This window comes from Rhododendron vialii, chromosome 8a, assembly GCF_030253575.1.
Source record: "Rhododendron vialii isolate Sample 1 chromosome 8a, ASM3025357v1".
NCBI classification, from domain to species: Eukaryota; Viridiplantae; Streptophyta; class Magnoliopsida; order Ericales; family Ericaceae; genus Rhododendron; species Rhododendron vialii.
In genome coordinates, this window is record NC_080564.1 from 848,381 (window position 1) to 860,280 (window position 11,900).

Below are 11,900 nucleotides of genomic sequence, written 5' to 3' on the forward strand. Positions count from 1 at the left end.
GGAGACCTATCTAAATGAGTTAATTGACATAGCAATTTCATTTAAGTAGCAATGTAGCATAAAGAAACTGAAGTTTGATTTCAACACAACACTTTAATTGGGAACAGGTAAGCTACTGGTATTTCTTTCTCGTGTGCTCCGACTAGTACATAAGAATGAGATTTGCAAACGATTACGGGGGATACATACCAAAGGGCATATATCGTTAACATGAACCCTTTATCAAAAATTTGGGTCACATCTGGATTCAATTCAAACTTCAAAGTAACCAAGTAAACTAATTATATTCACCGTTATATACACATGGTCAAGGTTTTTGACAAAGTAAGACCATCTAAAAGATACAGATTTTTTCCAACTAAAGTATAGCTCAATTCCATCTTTTAGAATTCTTCGACCCTTTCGATTTTGCTTTTGCATTCTGAAATGCCTGTGATTTCTGCTTCTTACGCACTTCCCTTTCAGCCTGAAAGGAATATGCAAAGCAAAAATTAAGCCTTTGATCAGATTTTACCCAGATATCAGTGTAAACATAAATTTGCCACTTTCCATTTTCATTACATGGTTTGAGAATAACTACAAGGGTAGCACTACCTTCGACATTTTCGACTTGGCTTTTGCTTTAGGAGATTTTTCCTCGAGATCAGCCTCCCGTTCAAGCGCTTTTTGTCTTGCTTCAATGTTCTTCTCCAAATAGTACTGCAATTTTGTAATGGTTGGATTCTCAGAAACCACCATCATTCTCATAAACTTAGCAGTTCTCTAACACAAGCATTTGAGTCTAAATCCAAGTTTAAGAGACCCTTCTGAACGGTGCTCATACCAAAGCGAGCATACACAAGTAAGTTCGAATTCTTGGAGTTCAACAACGTTTGAGCTGATAACATATGCATAATATACAAAATCATGCTCCATCTGTCCCTTTTTTTTAATTGTCTATGCTTTTTTTTTTTTTTAAAAAGATTCTTAGATGATTTTGAAATTGTCTAGAAGAACTAATTCAGATTTATTGTTAACAAAATTTCAAATACAGAAATACTTTATCAAGAAAATATAGGAGTAGTATTTATTAAAGTGAACAACTTTTAAAAAATAGACAAACAAAATAGGATGGATGGAGTATATGCAGTATGCACAAATGATAGATTATTCCTTATACTAATCAGTTTTTTTAGGGTTAAGAACTGAAAAGACTTGACCTGACATATTAAAATTACTGTCAAAGCGCATAGCTACGATAACTGTTGAGGGCATGATTAGCCGAATAATGGTGAGAATTCAGTAATCCAGTAATTCCAACTCATGAGTTGGCATCCACAGCCCGCGATTGGAACCCATATGTAAGGGGAAAAAACACCAATTTTCTGATGCAAGGCATTTGCAACACAAGAAGCAAATGCTAAAATAAGTATGCTAAAATTCCAAGTCGAATAAGTTAAAGAAAAGCTTACATTGTAATCGCCCTCATAGTCTTGTAAAGTGCCATCCTTGACTTCCAATACCCGATTAACTATTTGCTTTATGAAGTATCGATCATGAGAAACAGTAATGACAGTGCCCTCATACTCGGATATCGCCTCCTAATAAGTACAATAGAGTTCAAAAAAATAGAAAAGGGTGATGATGGATGTAATAATAACATTAACTGAAGAAAATAAATGGAATAGGGAGCAAACCTCAAGCATCTCTTTTGACGGTATATCCAAGTGGTTGGTCGGCTCATCCAAAACTAGCAAGGTTGATGGTTTTACCATGAACTTGCAAAAGGCGAGACGTGCCTAAACTCAACAGGCAATGAGATAAATGTGAAGCGAAATAGAACACAAACTACAAGCCCTGATGAAGCTAAGGAGAACATGTTAACTCATTAAAAGTAACACCCTAACGATAGTTGTTTCCTATAAGAGATCCAAAACGTAAAGCTAGATTCTTATGTAACCACAAAGGTGATGCGAGCGCTCCATGAAAACTAAGACCAAAAAAAAAAAACCACGAGTACTAACCTTCTCGCCACCGCTCAAGAAGGATACCTTCCTATCAAGCATATCAGCTTTGAAATTGCAACGCCCAAGGAGCCCTTTTACATCATCCATGCGCCAATCTTCCGCAACTTCTGCCACAGTCTCGAGCACTGTTTTATCCAAATCAAGTGCCTCAGCCTGAAATTAAATAATTAATCGTAGGGAGAAATAATGGCCCAAGAAAACTATAAGAATTATCACAGGTTTATACCTGATTCTGCTCAAAATAATTTGGAAGAACATTGTGTTCCCCAAGCAGAACTTCGCCTCCTCTGGGATTCTCTAAACCCATAATAAGTTTAAGCAAAGTACTCTTTCCGCACCCATTTGGGCCGATAATGGCAATTTTCTCGCCCCTTTCAATCGTCACATTCGCCTTCTTAAACAAAACCTGACAAAGAATGGATCACATGTACAATAATCAGAAACAGAGAGCTAAACTTCATTAGCCTTTGTCCTCTTTCAGTTCATTATGTTACTTACCTCATCCCCAAATCCAAATTCCAGATTCTTGAGTGTTACAACAGATCTCCCGCTTCTTCCACGCTCAGGGAATCTTATTTTCATTTGTTTCCGTATAAAAGGCTTGTCAACTTGTTCACCTTCCTGAAGCTTATCAAGTTTCTATTTACATAAAAATGAAACAGCAGTTATTGACGCCGCCCATAATAAAAGAGAATGTGAACAAAATCATGATCAAGCCGCGTAGAAAGCAACTTTGTTTTAGTCCTGCATATCAGTGTCTCACGTAGCAGTTGTTGAAAAGGTCCAAAGAGTCCACAATAATCGGTAAAGTTACTTTTTAAGGATAACTGATAGAAACAGTAAATAAAAATCGCGGTCCCCATTACAGAAGCGAAGCAGCTATCTACCATGATTGCAGCCTGATGGGGACACTAACATACTACTGAGCCAGTAAATATATTCTGCAAAGACCATCCATGATTACCACACAGAACAATGAGACTGATACAAAATAATCAAAATAGGGGAGCAATGTGTAGATCTAAATATCAATCCTCGTTCTCTTTACCAGGATCTCTTAGCATTTCGAAATGTTCTTCTTTCTCCAACATTTCAGTAAGAGCGAAAACCCAAAATAACACGATTTTTCTTCACACTTTGACATTCATTTCCTTTTCCCCTATCCATACCCCCACCAAGTCCAAGTTCTAAGCAAAATCTACCTAATTTATGTCTTAGCCCCTTAGGTTTTGAAGACACCGTTATCAATGTTAGAACTCTCAGGGATGCAATTTTGCATCATCAAGGAGTATTCCACACTTTATTTTTCGAAAGAGCCACATTTCAAGAAACAAGTAGTCTTCACCACCTCCCCAAAACAATAATGCTACCCATGTTGAGCACTGCTCTTCAGAAGAGCCGCATTTCAAGAAACAGATAGAAATCACCACTTCCAAAAAACATAACGCATGCCGTCTTGTGAACGCAAAAACTACGAATGCTTTATCCTGTGTAGGGAAGATGATGTGAGTTGTGACCCCTGATAAAACTTAGCAGGACCTGAGATACCAAAGTGAGTCTGTCTTCCTCTTATTTATAACCATTGGTAGGAAGTTGGTCTGTATCAAATAAAGTAAAATGATAGATTTTGCAACAAGCAATTGCTTAGGATTATAAAGATTCATCACTAATCAGACATAACTGCTTCCGCCATAACACTATGGATTAGAACATGCATTCACTGAATGGAATAATTGAGTAAAATAGTACACCTTTTCAGCAGAAGATGCACGGCCAGCATTTACTCCTGCACTTAATCTGCTTATCAAGTCCCTTGTATGCTCGATTTCCTTTTGCTGCTTCTCCCACGCTGCAAACTGAGCTTCAATCCAGGCTGCCTTTGCAGCAACATAGTCAGAATAATTGCCCATGTATGTCCTCGATACACCCATGTCTGTTTCCACAATTTTTGTACAAAGCTGGTCAAGGAAAGCCCTGTCATGGGATATGATGACCATAGGCACATCTTGCTTATTAAGATATCCTTCCAGCCACTCAATTGTGTCAAGATCGAGATGATTAGTGGGCTCATCCAATAGTAATAAATCTGGGTCCTGCAGATTATATCACATGTCAGCACTTAACCAATCAATCAGAAACTACTGTTCTTACACATTGAAAATTTAATCAATAAGGCCAAAAAAAAAAAAAACCCATTTAGAATACACTTTTCAAAACTTCACTTAATTTGGTTAACTTATGCTAAGCAAGTGCAATTTTGCAGAAATGATATGATATGGTGGAAGCAGCAGTTCCTTGAAGCATGGATGGGTATAATAAAGGAATGCCGCATGACACGGCATGATAACAAAAGGAAGTCTAAATTTAGCCTTAGTATACCTATACAGCAATGCTGCAATACAGACACTCACACATTTAATATTCATTGCCCAGACATGTCTCTTAGATTATTTGAGAAGTATCAGATAATGGTTCAAAATTACAAAAAAAAAAAATTTGAAGGAAGTTTAAAAGTAGAGCATGCATTGACCTCGCAGAGTATTCACGAGGATTGTACCCATCAAGATGCAAGACTGTTTAGACTGCCAAGTAGAAGTATCAGTGCTTTATTGACACTAATTTACTGTGTTACAGCATACTGAATTTTAAAACTCCAACACCACTAATGCAAACGCAAAGAGCATATTTACAACACAATCTTTGATTCTGAAGTCTACGCATCAAAACCTATTACTCACTCCGTCCCATATTCTTAGTCTTTTTTCAACAGTCGTGCCTTTAATCTGGTCAACAATAATCAGTTTTTTTGTGGAAACAATTAGAGACTTATTCCCACCAATCAAAATTTCTTTTTTGAAAAAGTTTTCAAATTCATCAAAACTGGGGACTGAGGTAGTAACAAAATTTCAAGACCAACAATGAATCCAGTTACACTGATACCTGAAGTAGAATCTTCCCAAGTGACATCCTCATCTGCCACCCACCACTAAACGAAGCCACTAACCTATCTGAATCCTCCGGAGCAAACCCAAGTTCAGGCATCAACTTACTAATCTTGACATCCACCTGATCCAAATCCACAGACTGTGCTCTCCTCTGAAGCAAATCAAACTCATCCAAAAGCCTCCCCATCAACTCCAAATCGTCCACTGACCCCTCAATCGCCTTCTGCACCTTCTCCAACCTCTTTGCCACCTCCATCTGCTCTTCAAAAGCACTTAACAACTCCTCCTTCACCGTCCTACTCAATGAAACCTCGAATTCTTGACTCAAAAACGCGATTTTCATATTGTGTTTGGCCTTTATAACATTACCAGAATCGGGTACTTCTAACCCAGCAATAATTCTCAACTGGGTTGTCTTCCCCGCACCATTTACCCCCACCAAACCCACTTTTTCGCCTTTCTTCACTTCCCAAGTCACGTCTTTCAACAGAGTCACACCCTTGTAGCTCTTACTCACATTCTCTAACCTAACACCCGATGATACACTCGATGCCCCGGTATTCGATTTCTTGTTATTTGCACGCTTATAGTTGATTTCATCAGTCGAATAATCCGAAAACAGAGATTCGATATCGTCCTCCTCGACACCAGTCTTTGCAACCGGTGTTTCGGCGGTCGCCTCTGACAATTTAGCTGAAACCCTAGTAGGGTTTTTTATTGGTTTTCTAGGGTTAAGGAAATTCGTTCTGTATTTGATAGAATGATGATATGACCGACCTGCGGAAGAAATTGGGCTGAAAAGTGGTCGGAGATTAGGTTTCTGAACGTCTAAACGGGAGGATGAACCGGTGAGGAAGGTTGAGCGGAGGTCGATGAATTGGAGTTTTGTTGCGAAGTCCATGTTTGGATGGCGGGAAAGTAACTGAAATTGAGAATTTTTTTAGCGATGAAAAGAAAAGGGGGTTAATTTTGAGAACGGGAAAGAAACTCTGAGATTTTCTCTGTGCGGGTAGCCGAGAGAACAGAGTGGAAGAGAAAACACACACTCTCTCTCTCTCTCTCTCTCTCTCTCTCTCTCTCTCTCTCTCTCCCTCTCTCACCCTATCCGCACCAGTGCACTCTATCAGTCCATGGAAGATGAAGAAATCCCGGGTAAACTATTTTTAGCAATTTTTAGTCAAGCCAAAAATTGGAAGTAGAAGAAAAAAAAAGACACAGAAAAATCAATTTTACAGGAAGAATGTTGATATAAAATGAAAATGAAAATGAAAATGAAAATGAATTCTTCTCCAGTCCGTGTTTTGGAATTGCCTGAATCAATTATTTTTGGCCGAGCAGCTCGATAACTAATGTTCTAAATTTATTAGTAGTAATATCTTATTGATAAAATTAGTCCCTTACTCAGCAATTTTTAACACTCAAATAGGCGGTCGAAATTTAGACAATCCAATCCATCCATCCAAAATAAGGATAAAGGAGGATCCGAACCCATATAAAATAAGCAAAATCAAAGAGAAAAATTCACCACTTTCTCCCAAAAAAACTAATTAAAAATCAAGACTAACGTTAAGGAGAGTACTATGATAAAAAAAAGAAAGTACTTTATAGAATAATTTTGATTTTTTGTGGGCTTACTTTAGCCCAAAACAATAAATTCGAAGAATGATTCAAAGTGTTGAGCTCGAATGTCACACTTAGATAACCTTCTTTATTAAACTATCTTAATTGAACATTAATGAGTTTAGAAGCATATTGATTATGTGTGATGATTTAAGAACAGTTTGAGATTATAAGGCTCCGTTCCGGAAATCTTTTTAAAAAATAAGTACTTATTTTGAAACTTCTCATTCAAAAATAAGAAGGGTCATTCCACAAAATCCAAATAAAAAGTTCCTTTCACATTTTCAAACTCAAAAATAATATAAATGAAAACAAAAATTCAAATTTTTTTGCACCGTATTAAAGATCTCAATGAGATCTATCAAATAAGATTCATAGTGATAAGAAAATTATTTGCGTAAACACATGATTTTTGAGCTTGAAGTTGTCTTATACAAAAAATAAAACTGTTGCTATGAGAATGGGCGCCGACGGAGGGAAATCGTACCGATGGCCGCGCCGGGCCATCTCCGGCCACCGGACGGCCGATCCGAGTCGTCCAAAATTCTATAAAAAAAAATCAAGGGGGCTTAAGCGGGAATCAACGGCATCCGATGTGTGTAGGGTGCTTGATCCGAGTATCCCTTATTATTAGCACTCCATTTTCCAGCTCACATTTCAATGATTGAAGAAACTATTAATTGCATCCTATTTTTGTGGCCAGCAAAATATTTGCAGCCGAGGGGATTTAGATAACGCCCTTGGAAGGCATACAAGTCTTGTGGTGTAGAAAACTGCTTAAGTTTGATTCCAATTTCCATCCACTCATTAAGTGCCACGTGTACTAAAATCTTAAGATGTTGTACAATCCACACATTCTGAAGTGTTGAAAGGAGAATCCCGTTGTTGTTCAGTGAATTTGCTTCCAACGTAATTGTAAATGATCTGATTTTTGGAATCAGACCGCAACAAAGTAATTTCTTCTTAATCTCTTAGTCCTTGCATAAATGGTCCGACTTTGATCGGACCGTAGAAGAAATTAATCGAGATGCACGTAAACTGACCCAAACATTCTTCCAACTTAAAAAAACGAAATAAGAAAGGAGACATTTGTAAATGCATAAGCCCAACGCTGATAATCCTTTCAAAGCCCAGCTCTTAATCTGAATATCCCAACCCACAAAACATCACCACTCGGCCCTAAATTTGTATTGGGCCACAAATGAACGAGAAGAGGTTTACTCCGCATGTAATCTTTCCAAAAAAAATAAGGGAAAATGACGGCCCATGTCGTGTTTTGATAATTAATACCTGCAAAAGACAAGCTAAGAATATTTGTTAATGCTGAAAATGTCCTTAGCGGGTATTAAATATCAAAACACATCATTGGTCGTCATTTTCCCAAAAAACAATCCATCAAAATGGTAAATTCCACTAAAGCCGGATTTACGCCGACTTTAGGCCACGAATTTTTTGGTCGAAAGATAGGGTCCCAATTGAATATGGTTATATTAATATCAATTAGAAAATATCAAATAGAAATGAATCACTGGTCTAGAATGAGAAGATTTATCTTTAGAACGCTCAGTACTCTGGGTTGAATCAACAACGGGTGCTTGAGATTTATCATATTCTTCTTTTTATTGATATTGTCAAATGAATGCTCGAGTTTATGACCAGATCTTAATTCAATCTATAATCCTCATAAACAAAACTACTTTCACAGATGTTGGGTCCAAAAATATAAACAAAATTATTTTCAGAAAATGATTTGTTAAGATATAAAGCAACCACATCTATATTATATAATATGAAGATTTCTCTATATTTTGAATCATCGGACTTGTACATATTTTTTCTATAATTAAGATTTACGATTTTTAAGACTAGAAATATACTTTGAAAGAATGAATATTTGGAAGAAGTATGAAAGAAAAACTAAAATTAATGTTTCCTAATCTTATTCGGATTCCTTATTTTCGAATTTTCCTTACTTTCCTAATAGTTATCAGTTAAAAACGATTACCGTGGCTGTCTCTCTCTCCAAAACGGATTCCAATTTTGAATCCAAAACTGTTTTCTCCCTCACACATACATTTAGCTCTCTCTCTCTCTCTCTCTCTCTCTCTCTCTCTCTCTCTCTCTCTCTCTCTCTCTCTCTCTCTCTCTCTCTCTCTCTCTCTCTCTCTCTCTCTCTCTCTCTCTCTCGGGGGGGGGGGGGGGGGGGGGGGGGGGGGGTTGTGCTATCATTTTTTGAAATATATTCAAATTGCTAAATGTTTAGTTGGTTGAGTGATTGAAGGAAACAAATTGATTAATTATATATTTGGTTATTTGATTCATTGTAATATGTTGGTGGCAGCAAATGTATTGATCCAATCCGTCCAAAAATTCTTTAAAAAAAAATCGATGGGGCCCACTCGAGAATCAACGGTATTCGAGGTGTATAGGGTGCTTGATCCGAGCACCCCTTTTTCGTGTATATATACATTCGGCCGTCCTGTGGCCAGAGACGGCCCGCCGGCGGCCATCGGTACGATTTCTCTCCTCCCGGTCGGTACCTATATCATTACGCCATAATACAAGGGCGTAGGGCACATTCATACTGAATAAAAGACAAGTTGATGCAATGGATGATTACTTTGATCCAATGTTTAGCCTCATTCTTCTCCTTTCATTAAAGTGCTCACACTTTTTGCACATATTACACAATTGCCGTGTAGGTTTATTTACATCTAACAACTATACATTAATGTCTCTATGATTTTTCAAAAAAAAAATAGAGAAGAACACCAAAACTTTCCAAATTCTGTGCTAATTTGAAATATATATATATATATATATATATGTGTGTGTGTGTGTGTGTGTGTGTGTGTGTGGGAGCATTCCGGGAACACAAAAAAATACTTGTTATTGGCTACAAAGAATTACTATTGAAGCCAATGGTTGAGATTAGAAACGTTCACAAAAACTTACTATTGGCCGCAAAGAATTACTTCTAGCCACGAAGAATTGCTATTGGCCGCATCGAATTGCACTTGGCCGCGAAGAATTACATTTGGCCCATCGAATTGCACTTAGCCGCTACTAATTGCACTTGGACGCTACTAATTGCACTTGGCCACATCGAATACTCTTGGCCAAGTGCAATTCGATGCGGCCAAATGTAATTCGTAGCGGCCAAGTGCAATTCTGTGCGGCTAAATGCAATTCGATGAGGCCAACAGTAATTCTTTGCGGCCAAGAGTAATTAGTAGCGGTCAGGAGTTATTCTTCGTGGCCAAGAGTAATTCATAGCGGCAAGAATAATTTTTCGCGGCCATGAGTAATTCGATGTGGCCAAGATTAATTCTTCACAGTCTGGAGTAATATTTTGCGGTCATGAGTAATTCTTAATTCTTCGCTTTAAATTCTTTTTCTTTTTAACTAATAGGTAAGAGAACAAAATTGTTATTCAATACAACTTAAGCTATTGGTTTAGATAATTTAGAGTTTCATAATCTTTCTGGAATTGAAGATTGTAGGTTTTTGTTTACGTCTTTTGAGGTAGACAAAGTTTCAAACTCTGCTCCTTACTTGGTTAAATGTAATCTTGAACTATTTTGTTTTTCTATTTTTCTAGATCATTTAACGAAACAAATGCGATAGGGGTGTCACTTTTGAATGAGTGGACATTTTAAAAAATTGAATTAGAGTTGAAATCCCGTATAATTATACATTCTTAATATCTCTGATGCTATCTCTGAATGCAACTAACGGAATTAAACAAATATCTATTATGTAATGTTTTTCGTTTAAGTTAATGTAAATAAGTAAATCAATCATTCTACAATCACAAATATTTACACAAATATTTATACAAATTCATATTCATATTGGGGCCCACACACATTACACTTTCAGTATTATGGGATCAATCAAAAAATTTGAATATTTGTGTATACGTGTGTGGTTGTAAAATACAGTAATTGCAAAATGGATATCACTAGTTTTCGTACAAATGCACTTTCGGCCCCTCCTCTCCCTTTTTTCGCTTTCTGTGACTTTCTTTTTAATGCATTAGTAACAAAGGAAGCAGTACCCCTTTGTTAAAGCAAAGAATCAATTCCTCTGTCCTTCAAAAATCAGATATTCACTAAATCTACTTTGATGTAATGTAATAATGTAAATAAAGAGGAAAGAAAGAACTTGCTGCACTTCCGGAGAAAGAAAGTCGTCTTGGTATTGGATCCGCTCTTCTGTTAGTATGAACATGAATTAGATTTTATTCGGTTTTTTTATTCTTAAGAGAAACCCTCCACCCGAACCCTTCTTAAAACCGCCAAGCCCTCTCGAATGAGTTCTACTATAGAAGCTTTCAACGTACACCCAGGGACAAATCTTTCACTCACTGAGAAGTGAAAACCTATGACTAGATCGTCCTGAAGACAGATGTGACGGGAAGAAATGGCATTTGGAAGTGTTGCTTAGGTTTCGGCATAACAAAGTTTGCACTGTCTTTTCGCACTTAGGCGCACAGCGTGCCATTGGTAATGATTCTACTAGCTGATCCTAAGTAATCATTATTGTTCATTGGATTCCGGAGGAAATACTTCGTTAGGATTGAGGAATTGTTGCGATTCTTCCTGAATAGCCTGGATTCTCCCGTCGAGAGTCACTTTGAAAGTGTTACCTAAACTCTTTCGACTGAATATGATAAAGCCTATAAAACAACGAGCTACTATCATTTCTTCATTATAGATTGAGATCTTCTTCAAACTTGATGCACAAATAGATAGACTAGCAGCACATAGCATCTTTCTAGCCTACATATTCGTGGAACTCAATCTCATTTAGAAAGCTTCTCTCTATCTTTCAGCAACGGAACGGAAATGGGTTTAGGAAAGGACTTTTGAATCGGATGCGCTCTATCCTTTAAAAATCAGATATTCACTAAATCTACTTTCATGTAATGTAATAATGTAAATAAGGAGGAAAAATGCTCTGAAATTCGTTAAACTTGTAAACTTCTCTTAATCTAATCAATGTTCAAAAGATAAACAAACGGAATTCAGAGACGTTCTAAGCTTACAGTGTATAATTTAATGAACGATCTTCTTAGACTCCGAGGAAGTGTTTATAATGAGGCTTCTAAGTATGAAGTTATTATTTTGGCCCTAAATTTAAAGAATTTTTCCATTTAAAATGTCAATTCTTCGGGACCAAAAAAAAACTTTGAATAAAGATTTAAACAACTTTACCCTATAGGGTATATCTATATATACATTATTGAAAAGTATTTTGTAGTAATCTCTGCAAACATATTGATATGGCGGCTAACAACTTCTTATCCGGCATTTAGTATTTTACA

General features: G+C 36.9%; 1 protein-coding gene across 1 annotated transcript; it reads right to left on the reverse strand.

Annotated features, from left to right (window-relative positions):
* Positions 1-200: 200 nt before the first annotated feature.
* LOC131298167 (ABC transporter F family member 5) lies at positions 201-6,278 on the reverse strand. The gene is made up of 9 exons (XM_058323495.1): positions 4,947-6,278; positions 3,758-4,099; positions 2,505-2,645; positions 2,233-2,412; positions 2,004-2,159; positions 1,677-1,778; positions 1,452-1,580; positions 595-699; positions 201-466 (listed from the first exon to the last, which is right to left on the reverse strand). Exons 1-9 carry the CDS (start codon positions 5,850-5,852, stop codon positions 371-373), a joined length of 2,157 nt encoding a protein of 718 aa, XP_058179478.1. The 5' UTR covers positions 5,853-6,278; the 3' UTR covers positions 201-370.
* Positions 6,279-11,900: the final 5,622 nt, after the last annotated feature.